The sequence below is a fragment of the Lutra lutra genome, chromosome 3, assembly GCF_902655055.1.
Source record: "Lutra lutra chromosome 3, mLutLut1.2, whole genome shotgun sequence".
NCBI classification, from domain to species: Eukaryota; Metazoa; Chordata; class Mammalia; order Carnivora; family Mustelidae; genus Lutra; species Lutra lutra.
In genome coordinates this window covers 60916472-60942685 of record NC_062280.1, presented here as the reverse complement: position 1 = coordinate 60942685, position 26214 = coordinate 60916472, and the positions used below count along the sequence as shown (strand labels likewise).

At 34.1% G+C, this 26214-nt stretch overlaps 1 protein-coding gene and 1 long non-coding RNA gene across 2 annotated transcripts; one reads left to right on the top strand and one right to left on the bottom strand.

Annotated features, from left to right (window-relative positions):
• Positions 1 to 1549: 1549 nt before the first annotated feature.
• On the top strand, positions 1550 to 25201 carry LOC125096467 (uncharacterized). Its single transcript, XR_007126204.1, has 3 exons — positions 1550 to 1643; positions 5205 to 5331; positions 24602 to 25201. It is a non-coding gene; the product is annotated as an uncharacterized LOC125096467 (long non-coding RNA).
• LOC125096466 (transmembrane protein 258) lies at positions 15571 to 15944 on the bottom strand. Its single transcript, XM_047723506.1, has one exon. It carries the CDS (start codon positions 15919 to 15921, stop codon positions 15682 to 15684), a length of 240 nt encoding a protein of 79 aa, XP_047579462.1. The 5' UTR covers positions 15922 to 15944; the 3' UTR covers positions 15571 to 15681.
• Positions 25202 to 26214: the final 1013 nt, after the last annotated feature.

The window sequence follows — 26214 nt, the reverse complement described above, 5'->3', positions numbered from 1 at the left end:
TGAAGAGCACTCTCTCAACCATTTGCTGCAAAAAATCCTTTCAGTAAGGCAAGTTCAGACATTGGCCTTCATCAGCTTACGGTGGGTGAATAAATTTTGCATTTACATAGTGTTTTGCATTTTAGTTTTAAAGTATGTTACATAGTACACTTGATTAAAGTGGGCAGAAGTATATCATCTCAGGGGCTGGGGCAAAGCAACTGATGGCACTGGCCAACCACACGCACACACACACACACACTCACACACACACAAACAAAAAAGCCCCCCATTCTTCCTCAGTGGTAGAAATTAGTGTTGACAGGAAACTCTTTCACCAAGAAGCCAACTGTGATATCACAAGCATATGATTACAGGCAAATTTTCTGCCAGCCGTCTCTGTAGAAACTTCAAGCTGAATTACATTCTTGGTGATTTTTAGTTTGATTCTCAGAGGAGTTTCATGGCATAAATATCAAAGTGCAGAATTGAATCGGGAGCAAAAGTACATGAAATAAAAAGAGGTTTTCATAGAAAAGGGAGGGGGTGATTAACTCGTATCAAATATCAATTACTTAATAGTTCTATATTTCTTTCACACAACTCAAAAGACCAAAAATAAATTCACAGAAAAATTATAAAATTAGTGTATATGCATCCGGAAATACTGTTCAAAGAGTGATTATCTCTAAAATTTTTTCAGAGTATGAATAGGTAACACTTTGGAACTGAACTCAGTCTTAACTAGTATAGTGTAGTTGTATACTACATACATTTATGTGTATACCTACATACTTATTTCTCAGAATACACCACTCGAACAGAGAGGCATGTAATCCATACATATCCAATGCAAATGTGTATGTGTGCATATATAGACATACCAGATTGTTCCCTGCAGAATAAAACCACAAATATTAGTGAAACTTTAATTAAACAAACACAAAGTTATCTTCAACTTTGCAAGGAATGTATCCTCAATTGTCTAAAGAAAAGCAAAAACTGTCAGGTATATTTTTAAAATAAAGTTTTTCTTATTACCATTGTCTATGTTGACAAAAGTTCTTAGGAAAATTAATGGATGGCACTTTATGACATTTCTTCTCAAGTTTGTGGTTTCTTCTTTTTCCATTAATATATTCTAATAATGTGTCTAAAATGAATCATGAAGAAGCTGATTTTGTGGCTGATGATCTTAGTACTCACAAAGCTGTTAGTGATTTAAAACCCTCTCCTCAGCTGAGGAGAATGGCCAAGGATGTCTATTTCCTTTGTGTTGTTGCTGTTTTCAGAAAAAGAATTGGATCTTAAAAATAATAACAGCCACAATTTAAAATATAAAAATAAAATAAAACAACAACAATGACAATTCCTAACGAGTACCTATGCTGGAGACTGTGGAACTATAAACTAATGATTTGAACAAAGTTACGCAGCTGATCAACACAACTTGGGGCATAAAATGTTCAAGGGGTGTCGGTATGCGTTTTGACTGTTTACTCATTAATGATAGTTTCTGGATATAACTTCCCAGGCCTCAGCTAAGTTTACATCTGTTGTGTCTGCATATGGGATGGAGAACCCAGATTCCTTTCTGATAATGAGATAAGAGCCAAGGATGACAAACTCACCCCAGCCGATCTTCATGTCGAACACTTGATTTGGTGATACTTTCTTAATCTTTGCTTTAAAATAAACTAATACAGTCTACTAATAATATGGTCTATGATTTTCCTAAATAGGTATTGTGGGGAAAGGGTCTGTTTTAGAAATAGGTAGGTTATAGATGGGGGTACACTCGGGTCTTAGGGCTGTAGCACATCTGTGGCCAATTCTGAACCAATTTCTCCCCCCTTTCAGCCATAGCCTCTGTGCTATGTTGGCAGGTTTGTAAACATCTTAAAATAACGAAGTGGGTGAGAGGGGTGGGGAACACTGATCCAGTAGCAACCAGATTGATAGGCACACCACATTATTATCTTTTATTCCTGATTTTTTAAAATGCACATATTATTAATTTTCATAGCATGTATAGAAGAACAAAAAGGATGATTTAAATGTCTATTATCACCTATTATCTGGGACTACATTAAGGAGGTGTTGGTCGGCTCGGCTTCATTTGTCCTCCAGATGCTCCAGACGCTGCAGAGGCGTGAGGCCAGGCCAATTGGGGTTAAAGCAGGCAGGGAACTGGTACAGCTGGGGATCATTAAGAGTGATCAAGGGCCAGCCAGAAGAAAAAGTCAGCTGAAAACAAGGTTGAAAGCTTTTCCAGGCAGAGCGGCAGAGTCATGTGCACTCAGGAAACAGCCTAACCCCATCCTGCGAACTTTGTTGATTTAATTAGATTTTGTTTAAAATTCCAAAGTAGGAGCAGCTTGGTCAGCTTTGATGCAAAAATTGGCAGGGGAAACTATCGTTAATTTTCAAAAGTAATATTATTGGGGCATTTAAGCAATGTTAAAAATCTTCGTCATGGCTAAAAAAAATGCAGTACAGCACACAAATACCTCCTTGTTGATAAAATATTATCATTTCTCCTTGTCCAATTAACGCATAGATTGTGGATTTTATTGCAAGCCTGTTCATTTATGCACTTTTAATTTATTGCCTTTCCTCCTGTCTCTATTTCACATTTCCACTCCCTCACAGTACTTTCTGGACGACTTTCCAAATAAATTATTTGCATTCCAATCCTTGTCTTAGAGCCTATTTGGTGAAACTAAATCAAGACGCAAAAATCCTAGTAAGTACTTACTTACATTTGATCCTTACCTCACAGGGATACGTCGAGGATCACATCTGATAATATATTCAAAAATCATTTGTAATAGTCAAGCGACACAATTGGAAGTTATTCAAAGACCCCCGCGTTCATCTGTGTATCCATTATAATTTGCAGAATTATCAAAATGGAGGAATTTAAGAAATGTCTGTGCAAAAATGATAGAACTATGACGCTTACTTGGCCACGTAAAATAATTTCAGAACTAAAAGCGGGGTTGCTGTTCTCATGGTAACACACGCATGGGCAATGCTGCTGCAGAGTTCTCCCTCTGCTTCTGTGAGTTTCATGTGACACAAAACTAGGGAAGGGGAGGCAATGGAAGGCACAAATAGTGTCAGCTAAAACTAGGTCCTTACCTATGCTAAACTTTGCTTATAAAAACATAGCTCCGAGGAAGACAAGCAAACAAACACAATTCTGAGTCCCTAGAGATCAAGGCTAGGTTAAAACCAAGTAAGATGCTGAAGGAGAAGGACTCTGTTCATTCCCAGTATTTTCTTTTTTTAATGGAGTTTTGGAAATTTCATCTCTTTTAGAATTTGCCTGTTTAAGCTAGCTTACGCCAGCAGTTCTCAAAGTGTGGTCCTCAACCGCAATTATCAACACTATCTGGGAACTGTTAAAAGTGGAAATTCCTTTTTAAAAAAAAAAAATCAATATTTACATATATTTACATATATCCTATATTTACATATATTCAATATTTACATACATATATTTACATCACCACAAGAAGACCAGTTAACATCCTTTATCATACATAGTTACAAATTTTTTTCTTGTGATGAGAACTTTCATCATCCACACTTCTAGCTACTCTCATGTATGCAATACTGTACTGTTAACTATAGTCACTGTGCTATACATTGCATCCCCATGACTTACTCATGTTAAAGCTGGAAATTTGTACATCTCTCCTCACTCATTTTATGTAACTCCAATGTACTGCTTCACACAACCACCAATCTGTTCTCTATATCCATGAGCTTGTTTGTTTTGGTTTTAGATTTCACATATAAGTAAGATCATATATTTATCTTTTTGAATATGACTTATTTCACTTAGCATAATGTCCTCAAGGTCTATCCATGTTGTCATAATAGGCAAGATTTCATTCTTTTTTTTAATGACTGAATAAAATTCTATTATATCTATCTCTCTCTCACTCTCTCTCTCTCTCATACACACACACACACACACACACACACACACTCTTCTTTATTTATTTAGCCATCAGTGGATATTTAGGTTGTTTCCATGTCTTATATATTTTACTTTTAATTATTTTTAATTTTTTAAAAAAATCTGAGACAGAGAGAGAGGGAGAAGCAGACTCTCTGCTGAGCAGGGAGCCAGATCTTGGGCTTGATCCCAGGACCCTGAGATCATGACCTGAGCTGAAGGCAGACACTTAACTGACTGAGCCACCCAGATGCCCTTGCATGTCTTAGATATTTTAAACAACACTGCAGTGAACATGGGGGTACATGTATCTTTTCAAATTAGTGTTTTCATTTTTCTTTGGGTAAATGCTGGATCATATAGTTCTATTTTTATTTTTTTTGAGAAACCTCCATACTGTTTTCCACAGTAACCACACCAATTTGCATTCCCAACAGTTCATAAGTGCTTCCTTTTCTCCACATCTTTGCTGACACTTGTTATTTCTTGTCTTTTTTATAACAGCTATTCTAAAATGTGTGAGGTGGGGCGCCTGGGTGGCTCGGTGGGTTAAGCCTCTGCCTTCAGCTCAGGTCATGATCTCAGGGTCCTGGGATCAAGCCCCGCATCGGGCTTTCTGCTTTGTGGAGAGCCTGCTTCCCCCTCTCTCTCTGTCTGCCTCTCTGCCTACTTGTGATCTCTGTCTGTCAAATAAATAAATAAAATCTTTAAAAATAAATAAATAAATAAAATGTGTGAGGTGATATCTCATTGTAGTTTTGATTTGCATTTCCCTGATAATTAGTGATGTTGAATATCTTTTCAATTTGTTGGCTACTTGTCTTCATGGAACAATGTCTAGTCAGATCCTCTGCCCATTTTAAAAACTCAGATAGAATTTTTTGTTACTGAGTTGTATGAGCTCTTGATACATTTTAGATATTTAACACATTTTCAGATCTATGATTTACAAATATTTTCTCCCGTTCGGTAGGTTGCCTTTTCATTTTGTTGATGGCTCCCTTTGCTGTGAAAAAGGAAAATTCTTGAGCCTCACCATACATCTACTGAATCAGAAGCTCTGGACTCAGGGCTCAGTAATGTGTATTTTAATAAACCTTCCAGCTGATTCTGACATTTAAAGTTTTGGAAACTCTGGCCTATAGTGATCTCTTTGGGTAAAATAAGAATGCCTCTGGTTTAAAGTGAAAGTTCTAGAACAAATCTAGCCTTCTAAATTTCTGTTGTACCAAAGCTTGCCTATTTCTCTTTTTAGAGCATCTAAAATTCAGGATCTAAGCTGCATTATGCAACTTCTGAGTGCCAGAGCAATAGGAGAAAGCACTCAGGATTTCTGGGAATAAGACACTGGAAACCACTGGGTCCTGAATAACCCACTGAGGGTAAGGGAGAGCAGAAGCCTATACACATCTATCTCCCAAAGTGGTCAAAGCTAACTTAGTGGTGGGAAAGGATGTCTCTTCCAAATGGGCTCCGCAATGGTGTCCGGATGGGGAAAGAAAGGTCTTATTGATGCATAGGTTCCTTCCCCCAGCCCATCTCAATGATATTAAATGTATTATTTCCTTGGGAAAGAATATCACTTATATTATTCTTGGTATTGGTTATATTGCTTGGTAAAAGTCCTGGTGTGACCTCTGAATGGTCATCTCCAACATTCTTAGTAAATACTAGTTCTTAGATAAGTAGACATCTGTATTTTATTTAGAAAGTACATGCAAATTGGATATAACGGCAGTTTATTTGTATTTAGTAATGTGCTTGTTAATATCTTTAAACTCAATATTTCCATGGCCAATTTGATGCTTGTACACTGGGGCATTAAACTTGGGATGGCGTTAGTATTTGGGATCCTCACATTAAGCTAAAGAGGGGAAATTGAAGACAATATGAAGGAAAGAAGTAGAAATAACCAGAAGATTTGAAAGCAGACTAATAAGGAAAAATGAAGGAAATTCAGATTAAATAATTTATAGAAGGGAAGACTAAAAGGCAACCCTCTATTTTGCCTCAAGCTTATGAGAAATAGTCATTAGTAATTTATCCCCTTCGATGGCAAGAATGAAAACAATGAAATTAAATTACAATGGGTAGGATATAAGCTAACTACGATAACCTTCTTGGAATTAGGATTAACACTGAAATGCCTCAGAATGAATGGAATTGGACTTCTTCAGTTGAAAACTGGGCAATGACTTGAAGAAAAGGAAGCTTGAGCCTTGTAATCTCTAGCCCAGGTGCAGAAATGTTACGTGGATCCCCACTCCTAGAAATGTAATAAATGGCAAGGTATCATGGGAAGGGTGCACTTCTACTTCACAAATGGTTCAACTCCAGTTTCTCACGGATGCTAAAAGGGTATTTACAGTCTCCAATTTAGGAAGCCTTGGGATCAATGACCTACCATTTAGCCAAATCTTCATTGTTTGTTTTTTTCCTAAATTTGACCATTATAATTCCCAATCCAAATATTGATGTTTGTATGTTCTCTGTTTGAGAAATTTTCCATGAAAAAAAGATTATTGAATTTTGTACAACTATTGTTGAGATCTAAGGAAATTGATTAGGTTGCTATTAACTCCTTTACTAAAAGGAATGTTCTTTTTATGATGGAGAGGTTGAGAGTATTCATGCCTGAGAGGAAGACCTACAGATGCCCACTGGTATTCAAATCCGTATAAATTTCAAACTCAATAGAAAATTTGAAATGCTGTGTTTATACTTCAACTGTTTTCATATAACAAAGGAGTTGAGTTTAATAAATCAAAAACAAATTTTTCACTAAGAAAACACTTAACATGTTTTAAAGTGAAAAAGATATATTAATCTTTGGTTTCTTTAGGAGTTCCAGAGAATCTGAAATATTCTGTGTGTGTATGCAGGAGGGTGGCTCAGTATGTGCTTATGTATGTGTATCTATGAATGCACCCTGCACACCCATATTTCAGATGTCTAAATAATTATTAAAAAGAGAATCTTATAAGAAGAGTGATTCCAGGACATGATTGATGTAGATGAAATCTTAAGACTTGATAAATGATGGAACACTGGAGAAATATTGGTTCCAGGTTTATTAAATCCTGTATTTTTAAGTAGAGAACAGTCTTGTGTTATGTAACCAATCAGAAAAGCATAGAACAGAATCGAAACTACAGTACTCCACCCTTAAAAATAATTGGATTTCAAACTGATAGACTCATAAACTTGTATTCTGCAGTTTTAAGAGTTAACAGAAAACTATTACATGTCCACTTAGATAATAATGATTTGAATGTTTTCACGCTTATCATTGCATTATTTTATTAATCTTTGCACATCTGTTAAATAACATTTACAACACAACTATATAAATCCATTAAATAGATAAATGTTTTGATTATCTTTTATTGTTTATTTTTTATCTTCAGGGATTCATTACATTGACTATATCTTTCAAAACATAATCTACAGCTTAATTAAGCCTCACAGTTATAAATTTTGAGCCAACATATTAAGAGAGAAGTTATTGCTTTTGGGGGTACAATATTACTAATGAATGTTTTGCTCTGTGACACCACTGCCGGTATAAAATTCTAAGTCTATCCAAAAGAAACTGTCCTTGATTTCACTATTCAGAGATCATAAGTCAACTTTTTATGTACTATAAGCTTCTTAGGAACAAAATCCAAACCTATTGATGGCTGAGTAAATTTCACAGCTTGTAGAAAAGACACATATCATTGTAATGTGTGAAATTTTAATCAAAAATGTTATGAAGGAGAAAGGTAAACTGACTGCTATAATTAATGTGTTCTGACACAGAGATTTAGCTGGCACATTTGTGGACCGTGCTGTGCTCTGTTAACTGTTCCATTGCTTAAGGACTGTCAGAGTTTGAGGAGCTCCTGCGTTAACGGTTTCACCGCTCGACACATTTTCCTAGAGCGTCAGCTTTGTCATGATTCGAAATTTCACGTCATTTCTTCCTTGGCTTTTCCATTAATATTTAGTTAGGTGTCATGAGTGTCTGGTGATAGGGTATGGTATCTTCCTTTTATAAGGAGCTTCCTTTAAAATTAAACTACAGAAACACTGCTTTCAAAATCAATCATCCTCTGTTTTGTCTCTCTGCCATATAAATATTATCCAGTGTCTTAAAGGTGAAAGCATTGAGTAAAACTAATTGAGATAATGAAGAGAGTAGGGACCATACCTTCATGTAACACACCAAAATATTTTCTTATTTTTGCCACATATATCTCACAATTAAATAACATACTTAGTCTCACAAAGCAGACAAGATATTTCTCCACAGAGGAAATAAACTCTGATTTTTTAAAAGAACGTTTGCTATATATTTACAAGTTGAAAGTAGCATCAGAATCATGAACTCTTTGTAAAGTGGTGCTGTAATATTCTTTCATGCCAGACACTGGGTAAGATGGGGGTTTCATGCCGGACACTAGGTTAGGTGGTGGCTCTGTATTTCAGAGAGATTCTTCTGAAAATTATAGATTGGGTTCTTGGCTCTGCTGTGTCAATCTGCTTGCAGAGATCTACTACAAACTCTCTCAGAGCACTGCCAGCGTGGTTGTGCACTAGACAAAAGACATACCTGAAAGGGGAAGACAGATATGCCACTTAAATTAAATAGGAAATGAATTGGCCAGCAAGCTGGCATGTCTGCTGAGACAAATCATGGACAACATGTCTCTCAACAACAAAACTTATTTGTTTGCTCTTGCCAACAGATTCATCACTGCCCAGGCAAAACAGGCAAAATACATTAGTGTCATGGTAAACTGATAAAGAGAAGTGCCTCAATCTAGCATCCTCAATGGTGAAAGTCTTAGGGCAGTATTGATCTGTGTTATATAAATCTTGTTTTCTGTCTGCAGAAGTGAATCAGGAATGACCTGTAAGGTTAACAAACATTGTAATGTCTTTCAGCTGGGGCAGATGCCTGTGAGTTCCACACATTGTATTTGGTCAAGTTCCATCTTGTCATTTTACCGCCAAGAAGCTTAACTAATTGCTGGCAATCATAAGAATGTTTGACGGAAGGAGAGAATTCCTACAATTTTTACCCTCTCTCCCATCCCCTCCTTTTTTCCCCCCCTTAAGTCTTAACAAGCAGTCAAAGCCAAGTAGCGGAAAACAATCAACACTGAATTAGTCAGCAGGAGTCTTCACTTAGCTGAAAGTTTATGTAATTGGCATGTCATGTTCCTACATTGCCAAGAACAGACCTGATTAAGCTGATGCACTTTGTTTCGGAAAGTTTGACAAAGAAAGCTTCTCCTCCTTTTGAGTTGCATGTCAGGGTATGTACTTACCATGATTTTCTTCTGTTCACAAGGAACTGAAGGCTAAATGTATACTCTGTGAACTGATGAAATCAAAGCTGTCACCAAACCAAGGCCTGACAACATAGGTGTTTGGGGGAAAAGACAGAACAGTATTGGTGATAAAAGATAATCATCAATGAAAAGAAAATTTATTAGCAAAAGTACAATTCCCTATGCATAAGAGCCCGTTTTATTTTATAAACAGAGCACTCTTAAAGGAATGGCAAATTCGATCTTATTTTGTGACAGGGGTTCACTTGACCATATACGCTTTCTCCATAGGCGATGTCTTATGCTTTTACTTACAAAAAATGGTTCCTGCAGCCTTAACAAGTTTTTACAATGGAAGCTCTCTTTAGAGACTGATCAGCCATCTGAATTTTGTCTGCTAAATTTTTACAATGCTTTATTAGGCTGTGTGTGATGATTTTGCCCTTATTTGGAAAGTCCGCCTTTATGATGATAAAACAAATGCCTGGCATTGGAAAAGACTCTATAAAGCTTGTGATATTTTATTTGTACTTGCTCACACGAGTGTCTCCTTGTCATAACCCTAAATCAAATAGTAGATTTGAACTTGGCTTAGATTATTAAAGCTACAAAACAACAGTGACTGAAGGCGCAGTCCACGCATCTATTACGTCATAGTTGATAGTTTAAAGGCAAGATTCAGGGAACTAATGGAGTTTCTTTTTCTTCTCCCCTTTTGTCATAGAAAGGTCAAGCTGGTTTTCAACATTTTTATGTATGTCATTCTCAATATAGTAACAGAATCTCTTATGGAAAACAATGTAAGTAAATGTCTCCACGATGCTACTAGTCACCTGATCAAAAGCCAATGTTGAAAAACACTTCTAATGACTGTCTCTTATGCATCAGTGCACCTACTAATGAGCTGCCAGAAAAGGCTTTGTAAAGCTTTGCTAAGATAGAGCAGGAATGTGAGAAGCCTGAGATATAACTTCCCTGCTGTGATCCCTGCCTTTCTACTAACAGGGAGCCTAGACTTGGAGCTGCTAATGAGCATGCTGGAGAGAGTGTCCAAACCAATGCAGGCTGGAGACAATTCACCTGTCTGCTTTCAGATCCAGGCTATGATGCATGACAGTAAGACACTTGGTAGTAGCTTTTCTTTAAATAATTTAGATATTTATTGATTTTCCCTCTCTACCCCCCATATTTTTATTTAGTCCCTGCATTTCACTTTCTTCCAGTGATTTCCAGCACCATCAGAGAAAAAGGGATATGAATTGTTCTTTCTATCGCCTTCCTCCCCCACCCACATATATATGTATATACATACATATATATATATATATATAAAGAAATTAATGTCATCATTTCATCTAATAGCAATATGGAATACCTAATTAGTTTTTCCGTAGGAAAGAGAAATATGTGCTTTTCAGAGGTGATATTTATAAAATGAGGCAGTTGAAATTAATAGCTTTTTAAAAGCCAAAATATGGCTTATTTGAATTAAAGGAATTCAAAATATGGCATATATTTTGACACTTAAAACAATGTGTGGCATAAGTTAAAGACTTTCTCCCTCTAGCAGTGCCTGTTCAACATCTTTATCCACCACAAAACCCAGCAAGATCTTTATAAAGAACACTTACTTAACTTGGGTTGTAGAAATTCCTGGCCTATAAATGAAATAGTTAACTGCAGGATACCTTTCAAGTTCAATGCTAAGCTGTTCACATTACAGGTTTTGATGCTATGCTTCCTTTCAGTTTTCCTAGAGGCTATTTTACTAGTTAATTTTTTTTTTTTAGTCAAACAAAATTACAGAATACAAACTGTGTAATTTCACCAATTTGCAATGCCACAGTTATCCCAGAAAGAGAATCACCATCCCTATCTATTAATTACAACCCTGACTATCTTCTAGCATCCCAGGAGGCAGCCCATGCGGTTCATAGGGGCTAGTGCTATCTGTCCTTTCCAGTCGCCGATGTTCCTATTTTCCACAGCTCACCCTTGCTTTTTCTCAGGTTGATACAACATGCCATGGGAAATCGTAGGCTCTGTGGCAATTGGGGAGATAAGAATGCTGTGTGCCTCCGTGGCACCTTTTATCCAAGGATCTCCAAAGAGCTTTATAAAAATCTATTTTTTAATCCTCTGGATAGCCCTGTGAGATAGGTATTAGCCCCAATTCACAACAAGCACAGCTAAAATCGGGGAGCATCTACCTGCCTCTCAGCCCCTGAACCCTTCTTGCTGTTGGATATGGTGCAAGAAGGAGCTTGAATTCTGTACCTAGTTCTGACAATGTGGGGAGCCAGTTGGAGGACATGTTTCCTGCCAGGAAATTTATGAGTTCCCCAAGAAAGTGGGCGGCCCATAAATACTTCTCTTAAAAGGAAAAGAAAAGAAAAAAACACCAGAAATGTAAATAATGTTATAAATATTTGAAGTAACAACTATATTATAACAGGTTTGATTTGGAACTTTATCACCAACAACTCTGTTGTAGAGAGCTCCTCAACATGTAGAAATCAACTTCTTGCTCTCAGGATACATTAAGAGGAAAGAGAAAACTACAGTTAAATTTATCAACATAAATGACATGCATGTTAAACATTACCTTTTGAGAATTTCAGCAAGTACAGTGATAGAATATTGAGAAAGCGTTTCTTTTTATCATGCTGTTTGTGGAATTCTGTCATTGTATATCCACACCTAAAAGAAATATAAATTCTTAACTAATATTTTATTTTTTCTTAAGAAGCAATCTTGAAATATTATGGAATGTTCTTTTAGGTTTGCTGAGAAACCCAGGAGCATGTTAAATATAATATTGTCATTGTCCTTTGGAACTCTATATTTCATATGTAAAATTTTGTCTTAGCACGAAGTTTTTGTTTTTTATTTTCAGCTATTTGTCAAAATATACACAAATTTTAAATATACAGTTTTCTTTAAATTTTCTCTTATTTTAGACCAATATGATTTACAATATCCTTTGCCACTCAATGCCCAAATATTTCAGAACCTAAATAAATATCTAATAAATAAATTATTAAAACTCTAAGAAAACCTCCCTTCATTTCTCTTTTATTTTTCTCAGAATCTGGGCTTGTGGAGAAATGTAAGTAAAGCACAATGTTATCCTAGCCTATCAATAGATAAGCCACATTCTTCTCTAAGCAAGGGAATTTCCTGACAATAAGTTAGGTCCTTGGAAAGAGATGTTCATTCTTGAGCCACTAGGGTCCTATTATATACGTATCATATTGACTGGTTCCTTACACTCACTTTAAATTTTTATATATCCCACTTCTCTCAGTAAAACACTTGAGCAAGCATCCTTAATATATTTGCATTTATAGATAAATTATGCATCTATGTTACTGTACTCAAAATATATATTCTAAGATACACATGAAGAGAATATTGAGGATGGGAGAAAATAAAGGAAATATATTAATATCTTCTTTATTAATAGGGCAAAACATATTTTGTTTTTAGTAATTGTATTGATTATAATGTTTGAGTGAGTTCTACATAACTGGATATGATTCGTTATTTTTGGAAATCTTACTTAAAGACTTGGTGGTATAGCAGTATCTAAAGACTGGCTCTAGGGGCAGCTGGGTGGCTCAGTGGGTTAAAGCCTCTGCCTTCAGCTCAGGTCTAATTCCAGGGTCCTAGGATCGAGCCCCACATGGAGCCCCGCATGGGGCTCCCTGCTCAGTGGGGAACCTACTGCCCCCCACCCTGCCTGCCTCTCTGCCTACTTGTGATCTCTGTCTGTCAAATGAGTAAATAAAATCTTTAAAAAAAAAAAAAAGAAAGAAAAGGAAGAAAGACTGGCTCTAAATTCAGATTATTCTGGTACTTGGTTTTACTTTTTACCATAGCTAGAAGCAATACCTCACAGAGTCATTACAAAAGAAATGCATTTATGGAATCGTTATACTGATTTTCAAATTCCATCCCCAAATATGCAAATATTTACATTTAAATGTTGATCATAAATTTACATGTGTCTAATGACAATATTTTTGCATTTAGTTGGATTGAATAGCATTTTAATATTTTTAATGAATAGCTTCAACATTGCTGAAACTCTTTAGATTTCAAGACATGTTAGAAAATTTTCCTGCCAAGAATTTTTAAGTGAACAAAGATGCCTCTTTGTAGAAGATATATCACTTTGAACACAGAATCCCAAAATGACAAATCACCTCCAAATATCTACTTTCAAAATTTATTATATATTTTTTTCAAATGAAGTTTCTTTATTATTCATTGGTATAAATACATCTTTATTTAAAGATATATAAGGAGTGTTTTTATTCTTTTGGGGTAAAAAGAAAGTCAACTAATTATCACACCACTGGAGCCACTTGTCATCATCAATGAATATGAAATACTTGTCTCTTTTATAAAATAAAAAGACATTTTTCCTAAGAACTTTCTTGCAAGATAACCAGTGAATATTTTCATGGCATTCTTCATGTCTTTCAAAATTATTATAAAGATTTTACTTTTTTAAAGAAAAATTTTATTTATATCAGAGGAAGAGAGAGAGAGAGCATGCACACAGGCACCCATGCATGTGCACAGGAACAGAGGGAGAGGGAGAAGCAGGCTCCCACTGACCAGGGAGGCTAACACTTAGGACTCTATCCCAGCACCCTGAGATCATGGCCTGAGCTAAAGGAAGACGCTTAACTGACTGACCCACCCAGGCACCTCTAAAGAGAATACTTTTTTAAGTGGATTGCTTATATGAGAATAAAGTTTGGTTTTTTTTTAATCTTATGGTATGTAAACTGTGACTTTTATAATATGCTGAAGGCAACCAATGGTATAAGGCTGTCTCTTTCAACCACATTGTGGAAACTCATTCTTTTCTTAGGATGGAATACATAGCAATGAGCCTCTTTTCTTTGGACCAGTGTTGATCTCTAGAAAAGCATAATTTCTTTTCATTTATTAAATGAAAGCAAATTTCATTACAAGATCTGATATTTTTCTGTATCCTAAATTGAATTACTTGTCCACTTTGGAGACCATCATTCCTGACAGTCACAGGATGAGATGAGGATGATTAGGAAAACAGGTATCTAAATAGAATTTTAGTTGAGATTAAAGCAATAATATCAAATATAAAGATAATTTTGAGTAATTGAGCACAGTCACAAACATAGGAGAATTCAGTATATTGGCTAATCTAAAATCAGTACACAGAAGTCAATAGATTTCTCATATACTCAGGGCATACTGGATTAGAACATCATGACTAAGTGGTTATTTTTTTTTAAGATTTATTTATTTATTTTAGAAAGATAGAGAAAAAGAGAGAGAGAATCTCAAGGCAGGCTCCTTGTGTGAGCACAGGGCCAACACAGGGCTCCATCTCATAACCCCGAGATCATGACCTGAGCCGAAATCAAGGGTCGGGCACTTACTTAACTGACTGAACCACCGAGGGGCCTGTAAGTTGTCATTTTTAATATTAACACAAAGACATAATACCAAGAAGGAAAACTAAATAGAACCGTTAAAGACCTAGGTGTAGGTAATTGTAACATGTTCTGAGGGATATAAAAAGAAGACTGGAAAATCGGAAAGAGCTACTTGGTTCTTGGGTAGAACTACAGATGTGTAGGGATATGGAAAAAAATGGTTGCCTCTGGGAGAAGGAACTCAGAGATAGAACAGTTACTTTTCAATGTATATCTTTCTATTTGATTAAACATTTTTTGTCTATGTGAAATTATTATTTTTAAGTGAATATTAAAATAGCTTATTCTCGTGATATGCTTATACTACAAGACAGGCAAGGTACAAAGTGCTTTACCTATATTAACTCATTTAAACCTCATGAGTTAAATGAGTTAAATACCACCCCATGAGTTAAATACCATTATTCTTATTTTGTAGATTAGGAAACTGAGGCACAGTTAGGTTATTTGCCATAGGTCATAGTTAGTAGCTGGAATCTTTAACCCAAGTAGTCTGAAATAGTGTAAACTTTAAACATTAACATATATTTCCTTTCTAGAATAAACATCCCCAAAATTATTTTCCCCAATTTAAGGAGATTTTATAATTCAAAATTAACAAAGAAAGTGTATGCTGATGAACATATTGTTTAGATGTCCTAACTACTGAAGAAACACTATTTACCTATACTGCAATACCTCCCAGGTAAGCACACATTCTTCCAGAGACCAACAAGCATGAAACCAAGTTATGTCCCATGTTTCGTGAGAATCCCCCCAAAGTCCGAGTATGGAGAAAATTAGTCTTCTATTTATTTTTTTATTTTTTCACATCTGCCTTTATTGGGAGCAGTGGGTGGGACACTTTCAGCAACAGTAAAAAAATTAATTTACAAAAGCAGGAATTCAGTGAAGCCGCCTGGCTGGAACCCTTGGGAGCTCATACGTAGATGCCAACCCAGAGCAGCAGGAAGAGGACTCCAAAACCCATGAAGAGCGAGGCCACCAAGGAGATGAGGAGCTCTTTGTAGATATCCCGAGTGTATTTGGTGGAGGTAACCTCATAAACAAAGAACCAGGCCGTAAAGAACATGCCAATTGCCAACAGCACCACGGTCAGATGAGGGAAGACAGCAGGGTTCACTGGGCTGGTGTATCTGCTCATGGCCTCGAGCTCCATTTTGCCAGGCACGGGGTTATCCACCGCTCTAGTCTTCTATTTAATGAGGAAAAAATTTAGAAAATTCACAAACTTTGTCTTAAAAATGATTTCTCATTGTTTCCTAACAGAGAATCCCCAATCCTGCCTCAAGGGAATTTCTCTGCACTTTTCCTCCCATTCCCACACCTTCATGACTAATTCTGCTCACCGGTAAGATTCAGGTTAGTTCCCCTCTTCCACAAAAGCTTACCAGAGTAACACATTTTAAAATCAGTTTTCTCTAATATAAACGTATTATTATAATCAAATATAACCTGAGATATACCTGGACATTCTTACCCAGATTTTTTTCTTAGAAATATTTTCTAATTTTGAAATGTATGTAATTTAGTTTCTCTTTTTTTCTAATTTTTATCCAAATCTGGAAAATGGCTTAATTTTCTTCTATATTTTCTACATGACCCAACATATTGTGGAACTCAATTATTATTTATTAAATAGTTATTAACTCCTTTTTGTGTACATGTCTGCTAGATATTGAGCTTCTTAAGAAAATAAATGAGATGTTGGTGCTTGCTGTAGTGGACATATTTGAAAGTTAAGCATAATAGCAATTATGTCAAATGACCAATTCAATATCTTAGTGTATGTAGTTAGTCCAAGGCCATTGTCTTTACCTTGTTTTCTTGACTCCTGGTAATACAATCTGTGTGTGTACATCACATATTTTTTAATAAGGTTAAAAGCTGTTCCTTCAAAACAGCATAACATGTAATGTTTAAGAATAAGTCGGACTTATATGATGTGTATTTGTTTCATAATGGTCATTCTTGACCACACTCAAGAGGTTAAATATTCAACTTACATTTTTCCAACTCCTTTTTGTTTGTTATGATCCCAAATGCTTATGTTTTCCTCTTTCTTTTAAATCATGTATCCTAAATGCCAAATCACTAAATAATGAAGCGGTACATATGAAAATAAAACACTACTTTTTCCTTTTATCTTCTTGGGTATAGTTCCATGGTGCAAGTTATGGTTTATTATTTTAAGGAAACTCAGTGTGTGTGTGTGTGTGTGTGTGTGTGTGTGTGTGTGTCCATGGTAACATAAATTAGGAAGCTTGTGTTTTAGAAATATTTCACAGCAATAAGAAATGGAGAAATCAGTCATTTGATCTACATATACCATGTACTTTCTATATGCCACGCACAAGCTATTTCTGAGCTATGGAGCATTTTTGAAACGTCAAGCAACACGATACAGACAACAAAATGTACATGCTGAAATTGATGATATTCTACAAAGGAACAATGCAATGAACTTTCAGCATAGGATACTGTTGCTAATGAGTAGATAATTCCACATGAGTGGCTGCCATCTTGTTCATGTAGCTTTTTTGGCTTGAAAATGTGCCTCCTATATATGTAACTGCACTTCAAAAAGAAATATTTGGAAGTACAGAAAGACATAAAATTAAAAGCGAGTTTTCCTACCAACTCTTCCTGCTGCTTTCTTCCATAAAACTAAATACTAAGCTTTCTATTAATCTATCAGCAATAAATAACTTAATACTTTCTATTAATCTATCAACAATAAATAACTTCCATTAAGAAAAGTAAAGAATTTAGGTCACTCAATTATGTTCTTAAACTCCAAAGTTTGTGGATTACATTTTTAGCTTTAGTTATATAGATTACACCTTAAGATCTTAACGTTTTATTTCTTGATCTATAACTTTTTGGCAATATAAATAACTCCCCTACACATAAGAAGAAACACTCTACCTCATCCTCCATCATTCTTTCTCTGGCCCCTCCCAATTTTTGTAAGCTGTGTCAGGAGTATGATATTGCCAGTTGTACATTTATTTGCTTATTTATATATCTATTTATATAATATAACATAACAAAATATATTTTATGTCTATTTATATAATGTAATTTAGTTTTCTATACTTAATATCAAGATTGATTCTGAAAATTGGTAATGAATAGTATTTGAAATAGTATTATTATTTAAATAATGAGTTCTATAGAGTACAGAAAACAGTAGATATTGGTTCTATAAAAAGCAGAGACAGTTTTTTTGAACTACATCTATTTCTTTTAAAGAGGGATAAGCTAAATGTCAAAGTCAAACATCTCTTATTTTCTTACACTCATTAATGCTACAAAACTTTGGGGCTATGACTTTTTTGGATAGCAAAAGTTTCTAATTATATAGTTTTATCATTAAAAATAGAAATACATATTTATACATTTTAGATAGAACATATCTATAATATATCATATATGTGTGTGTATGTGTATATATATATATATATACATATACATATTCATATTTTTCTATTGGTGACTTATACTTATTTGCTCCTATGTTTTCTTTTCTTTTTTTAGAATGCCTTGAGTTTTATCTACTCCAATAGAATGTGAACTCCATGAAGGCAAGATTCTTTCTTATTCATTACCAAGACAAAATCCCTGAGGACAATATGGAGTACATAGTAAGCACTCAATACATATTTGACTAATAAATGAATCAAATTCTGTTAGAAAAATATGGCCCTCCTAGATTTATTTTATGTGACTCGTTACTTTTTGTTCAAGTATTCAATCTTTTTGATGTTTTACTCTATGTTCAAGGAATTTTTCAGTAAATCTTGTAAATTGCTATTATTATTATTATTATTATTATTACTATTATTTTGACAATCAGTTCAATTTCAGGAACTATTTCTGGTTCTTTGTTCCTTTTTCATGGAAGCATGTTCTTGTGTTATGATGCAATATCATCTCAATGCTCTTTGAGGAGGTATCTTTGGAATTCTTTTAACATCCCTGTTCATTTTCTCTGCTACTGCTGATCCTAGTTTATCTGTTTCTTTATCTCAGTCTTCTTTTAAACTATTGTTATTCCCTAGGTCTTATCATTAGTTAGTGATTATTTTTTATGTGTGGGTGAAGAACTAATTTGATTAATATAGGTAGTTTATGTGGGCTTCTCTTATATCTTATAGCCTATCACCTGATTTAAGAGGACTGACCACAAAACCTATGTGAGTGGATAACGTTTAACAATTGGAGGCCTTCATTTCAGCATAACAGGCAAGACTTGCCACACTATACTGCATGCCACATATCAATACTAAAATGCTCTACTCTGAAAAATCAATATTCTGTTCTAGGATGTATATAGATAGATGATAGAAATATGAATAAATATATGTATTTGAATAATACTTTTTAAATTAGCCAGCCCTTCTTTATCCATAAGTTTGATTTTATGTGTGTTCACTTTTAAGAAATTCTACAAAATGATTGTTTCTCTTATATTCTTGTCCTCTGCCTTCCTATAGCTTGTACCTCAGAATTTTCAAGTATTTTTTCACTTGTATGCTACTATATAATCAACTCCATGAGTCTGACTGAAAGACGTTACTGTGTGCTCAGCTCTCTGTCTTGAAACTCATGGTTTGTTTGCATCTTAATATCTTCCTCAACAATAATTTAAATTCTGACTTTTGGAAAGATTTATTATTTTAAGAAAATAGATTACTGGTATAATATTAAATATTTTTGAGGAATACAGCTTGATTATCAAATTTGCAACAATTAACATTATGTGCAAATCCAGAGATACAGCTACAAATGACAATTATGTATAGCACATCTTATGACCTCAAAATCAATACCTTCTTAGGGAAGTTGGGACATAGGAGAAGAGTTTGGCAAGTGACTTTCACACTTAAGAGGAACTGTCTAATAAAAAGTCCTATGTTGTTCATTTAAACATATGACATTGGCCTCTCATGTAGGAAAATGAAGGAACAGATGTGTTTTGAATGTACTGCATTAAATTTAACAATAGGAAATCAAAGCTATTTCCTTTGGAAATGTTTTAGCCTATTATGGATATTTAAGTAACCATAATTTCTTAGTGAGTTCAGACAGAAGAAGACAGGTAAAACTCCTAAATTATGTTTGGTTGCCTGTTGTGATTAGACACAAGAAGGGGTTATTGGCTGTTAAGATTCTTTATTGGTCTTGCTTTCTTGAGTTCCTGGAACTTTTCCTCTATTAATAAGTACGCCTAGCTTGAACTTAACAATGACAAATGACCATTGGCATATTTGTCTATTTCCAGTAATTGAGCAGGCAGTCTATAACTCTGTGTACTATAGATTTGTTAGGTTATAACAATCTAATTATATTAATGCCATTTATTTACAATGCTATCTCCTGATTGTGCTGTCTCCTTGGCTTCTGGAAAATATGTAAATTGATTACTTAATCCAAACAGTACATACACAGTTTTCTTCTGGATTGCTGCCACAATCAACACGATCAGAAAATGAAAACTTTTAAATATCTATCTCTAAGAGATCTGAATCTCTAAAGTTTTGGTTCAAAGACAATGGTTCTATGGATCACAGTACCAGACTGATCAACCTGGCCTAGTCATCATTTCTAAGTTCAGTATCTTTTTTTCACCTATAAAACAAGAGAATTGTATTGATTATTATTTTGTATACCTCCCAGCTTTAAAATTCCATGATTATGGGAATCAAAGATGGTAACACATACAGTAATACTTATATATTAACACATAATGTAAAAATCTAAGAAATATCTTTAAATTTGAATGCATCACATTACATAAGTTTAAAATTATGAAAATAATCCTGGGTTAGTGCTAAAGTTTTACACTTGGAAATTCTTGAAATGATATTAATGTAAAGCTTTCTTAAAACACTTTTCTTCAATTTTGGCAAAAAGTTAATCACTTTTCAATGTATTACTATAGAATATATTAAATGCCAAAAATGATGAATAAAAGTTGAAATCAGCTAGTAATTTCATTAAGTGAAATGGGAAATCAGTGGCACAAAAGGTGAAAAGTAAATGCCTCTTTCATGTTCTCATTTAAGTCATAAATAATGCAATTAGAGCTTTGTCTTAAATGTTTATTGAGACCATGCTCTCTCATTGAGAACTTTTAGACTTTGCTCTACCTGTGCTTAAATGTCCAATTTCATTAATATAGTTTTGGCATGAGTAATAAAGTATAAATGTTTTACAGAATCAAAGTTCTAAGAAGGGACTATGAAACAGTTGGTGTATTTCTTAAAGTAGTTCCCTCCAAATTAATTTAAATTGGCTCTGGAATGAGCACTGAAAATTTGCTTAAGGACCATAAGAAAAAAGTAATTACAAATGGCAGAGCATCCGACTTAGGGGAGATGTCTGGTGGGGTGTTTGGTGTTCATCCAAGTTTTCTCTAACAACTTTATTAATTATCTGGAAGAAGAAATAAACAGCATGTTAATTAAATTTGCAGCTGATAATAATTGGGAAATGTTGCCAACTCTAATGTGAAAAAAATAAAAGAGAGAGAAAGAGAAATAATAAAAAGAAAAATAGATTGGGTTGATATATGTTCAGAACTATAAGAAAACAAGAAAGAAATGACAAATATAACAGAGGAGACTAAAAGAATAAAGAATCCCAATCATAAATCCATGAAAAGAATACATTAATAAATAATTTTAAATATTTATAATATAGCTAGTAATATAACTAATAAATATTAAAAGCTTAAATATGATAGACAATGTATCACCTGTAATGCTTTCATATCTTAAATATATGGATAATCATTGATTATACTCAAGAAAAAAGGAAGAAAGCACTAGCACAAAAGGTGCATTAAATCTTGGTGTTTAAGATTTGTGGAGATGAATGTAATAACCAGCGTAAGAGCATTTACCATACTAAATCATGTTTAGTCTTTCTTCTATCTAATCTCCGTTTGAAAAACTCTACTACCTGCCTTTACCCAGTCTTTACCTATACTTCAAGGCAGATAATTGGGATTAAAAAAATCCTAATATGTTTGCTTTTTGAATGTGGAATATATTATATAGCATTTGTCAGACATACTGTCAGGGTTCTTAGTTCACAAAGAATAGTTTTTATCGTATGTTCAAACCTAAATAGACATAAAATAGAAGGGAGATGAGGAAAAATGGCAGATTAATTAAAACCTACATGGAGAAGTTTAAAGTTGGAGTTCTTTCTTTCCTTACTCTCCCTAATCTATTGTTCTCTAGTCATGATATCCATATTACAGGAAGACTTCATAGCTTAAACTCCCATAATGTCTTACAGGCATTACAGTATATGTTTATCTGTCTCTCTTCAGCATGTGGTGAGATCCTGAAGGATAGAAACCATAGCCTAAACATCTTTGTAATTTTCAGCATATAAAGCTACATTTGATATCTAATAAATGTTCAGGTAAAGTTAATTGATTGAATACATGTTACATAATATTTAGGGAGCCTCTCGTCTACTTATTAGTTCTGTAATATTAAGGAGAGTTTTACCTCTCTGTGTTTCATTCTTCTTATTCCTAAAAATGGAGAAAATTTTTAAAGTGAAGAAAATAATACCCTATTTTACATGCATTTGGATAAACCCTGCATGTAAAATATAGTGCCTAACCCATAAAATTCTAGCTCCTTTACTTCTTCCATAAAACTTGTAGTTTTCTTTTGAGATTTTATCCAAATTTTATGTTCAACTCTTTAGGTACTGTTAAGTAGGTGTTAAGTGACTTACTTTGACTTTTCATAATGATAATATGTAAAAAGATCTTATGATTTATGTATTTGGGAATTTTAAGACAATTATTACTTAGAACACTATATGACCACTCCATAAAAATACACATCACCATAAAATAACCACATATGGAGTATTTAATCCTGAACGTCTAAAGATGAAAAGTGAAAGTAGTTACAATAATCATTATTTTCAATTTTATGTAGTTAAGTGGTTTTACACAAAAAAATTAGCCTTCCAAATGACATAGTTATAATGCGTTAATGGTAGCATAACGTGTTATTACATTATGCAACATAATTTCATGGATATTATGTATGGCATTTTAGAAACTCGTGTACTTACAGTTATTAGAAGATACTCAATTCTTTCAGACCATATTCTTCTTAACCCTATTACTTAATGTAATCCTTGAGTGGTTTCTCTGCCTTTTGATGAGGTCTTTGTATGGATTGTATAACCTATTTTCTAACAGTTTAACTAAGTGCTCCCTAAATTCTTCATTATCATCTTTTTGTCTTATTCTTATTTCCAAGAGAATATTTAGAATCTTGTCTTAGAGGGATTCCAAGTCAAAAAGTAGTAATGATCTAATGTAGATATTTTATAAAAAAATGCTTTGGTTTTAAAAGTTGGCTACTTATGTAATAAATCTTAATGAATTTAGATAAAATTGATCCTTTTTTCTGTCCTCATTAGCACCAGAATTAGTACTTTATTTTTCACAATTCATTCAACTCTTTAATAGTAAATTATCATTTATGAAATGGTCAACATTCAGTTAAATTCCCCACTTGCTGCCTGCCTGCTTTAGGAGACCATGCACATAATGGTTAAAAATACAGATCTTCCCTTCAAACAGAACTGGATTCAAATCCCAAACTGACAATTCCTGTATGAATTTAGACAAATTAATCCATCTTAGACTAATTTTTCCCTGTAAAATAAATTTAGTAATAATCACTTCAAACATTTCTTAAGAATATACTGAAATAAGATTATTAAAACATCTGGCACATGGTAATTGTTCAGCTCATGATAACAGATATTATTATTCCAATTAATAATTTAATGTTTCAAGTGGTAGTATTAGAAAGGTAAAAATAAAAAAGTTCATAGTTTTATGGAGCTAAGAGCTGAAAAGATCACATAATCAGGTAAGATTGAAGTCTCCACCTTCAAGAAATGCCATGTAGTATTTGTTGAATAAATAAGAAAACTGGGAACAAAAACTTGGCACAGCATTAATTTCAGTGGAGGTAAGTGTGTTAATTATCATAATTAATATATAAGCAAAGCAATGTGGATATTCTGGAGAAGGGTACTGACTGAGTATGTTTGAAGAGAATGAGAAAAGACTTAGAGATTTGAGTTTGGAGGGTAAGTAGGAATATAAATTTTGAAGAAGCTTGAAGGGTGTTAAAAGCCAAGATAAAACCATGGGCAAAATCATGAAAGAATTAAATCATTGAATGTTTGCAAGGTCAAGATTTCTAGTATCCTACAAATGAGGGGTGTAGTGTTTAGGAAACAAAACAAACAGTGGTGAGAGGTATGCTGGGTAAAAATGGTGAATGGGACAATGAATATGACATTGTTTTCTGTGGAAAATTAGGAGACATTCAATGATCAAAACCATCCAAACAATTAAAAAGTTGTATTTCTGTATTTGCATGTGCATGTAAAGTGTTCATCTTGTATGTAGGAACTGTGGTAGAGTTTTAGATTGTATTCACAACAGCCCAGAGCCTGCTCTCTGACATCTTACAATCTATTCAGACATTGATTCCAACAGATAAATGAAAGACATATAGAAAGTGGTCTGAAACTGATGTTTGGAAGTATAAGTTGGAAAGAAGATGGTTCTCATGAGAATCTGAATGGAGTAAGACAGTACTTATAGTCTGAGAAGACACAGCTATGATGAGTGGGCAGGTGCCAAGCAAAAGATTTATTCCTCAAAACAGAAGTGCTTATTTTTTTCCCGACTTGTTTCCTCTATTAGCTAGTAGTCCTTAATATAAGAATGCTGTTCTTGCCCCCAAGTTTGTTCTTTTCTTTCTATTTTTCAGGCCACTCTGAGTTTTGCTTTACTTCTTTCCTCTCCTGTTTTTCTTTGGAAATGGCTCAAGAAAAGTTTTTGGCAAGAAGCCTGAGATGGTAGGAGGTATGGACATACCTTGGAGATATTGTGGGTTTGGTTCCAGACTATCACAATAAGTATATATTGCAATAAAGCAAGTCTAATGATTTTTTTTTTACTTCCCAGTGCATATAAAAGTTATGTTTACACTATTCTGTAGTTTATTAAGCGTAACATAGCGTTATCTCTAAAAAACCCCAATATGCATAATTTAATTTAAAAATACTCCATTGGGTTAAAAAAAAAAAACCACTAGTAATAATAACCATCCCTTTCCAGAAAGTCATCAGTTTTTTGCTGGTGGAGGGTCATGCCTCTCTGTTGTTAGCTGCTGACTGATCAGGATGGTAGTTCCTGAAAGTTGGGGTAACCGTGACAATTTCTTAAAATAACACAACAATGAAGTTTGCTGAATTGATTGATTCCTCCTTTCACAAATAATTTTTCTGTAGCATGTGATTATGCTTGATATCATTTTATCCACAGTATAACTTCTTTCAAATATTAGCAATAAATAAGGTTTGTTTTCGTATCATTTGTGTATTCACTGGAATGTCACTTTAATTTACTTCATTAACTTTTATTTTGCATTCACAACTTAGCTAACTGTCTTGTACAAGAGACTTAGCTTTCAGCCTCTTTTGGCTTTCAACATGTCTTCCTCACAAGCATAATCATTTCTAGCTTTTGATTTAAAGTGAGAGATGTGTTCACAATTCCAGACTTCAAGTTATATGACAAAGCTTTAGTAATCCAAACTGTATGGTACTGGCACAAAAACAGACACATAGATCAATAGAACAGAATAGAAATCCCAGAAATAAACCCACAATTATATGGTCAATTAATCCTTGACAGAGCAGGAAAGAATATCCAATGGGAAGAAGTCTGTTCAACAAATGGTGTTGGGAAAACTGACAGCTACATGCAAAAGAATGAAACTGGAACACTTGCTTTCATTATACACAAAAATAAATTCAAAATGGATTAAAGACCTAAATGTGAAACTTAAAACCATAAAAATACTAGAGGAGAGCACAGGCAATAATTTCTCTGACATTGGCGATGCAGTATTTTCCTAGATATGTCTTCTGAGGCAAGGGAAATAAAAGGAAAAATAAACTTGGGATTACATAAAAATTAAAAGCTTCTGCACAGCAAAGGAAACAATCAACAAAACTAAAAGACAGCCTACTAAATAAGAAAAGATATTTACAAATGTTGTATCTCATAAAAGCTTAGTATCCAAGATATGTAAAGAAATTCTACAACAAGATCCAAAAAACAAATAATCCCATTTTTAAAAATGGACAGAAGACATAAACAGACATTTGTCCAAAGAAGACATCCAGATGGCCAACAGACACATGAAAAGATGCTCAACATCATTCATCATCAGGAAATTGCAATCAAAACTACAATGGGATATCACATCACACCTGTCAGAATGGCTAAAATTAAAAACAGAAGAAACAACAAGTGTTGTTGACAATGTGGAGAAAGATGAACCCTCTTGCACTGTTGGTAGAAATGCAAAGTGGT

Bases quoted from the DNA above. Each gene is read 5' to 3' on its own strand.
- LOC125096466 (XM_047723506.1), bottom strand. From the start codon at position 15,921: ATGGAGCTCGAGGCCATGAGCAGATACACCAGCCCAGTGAACCCTGCT.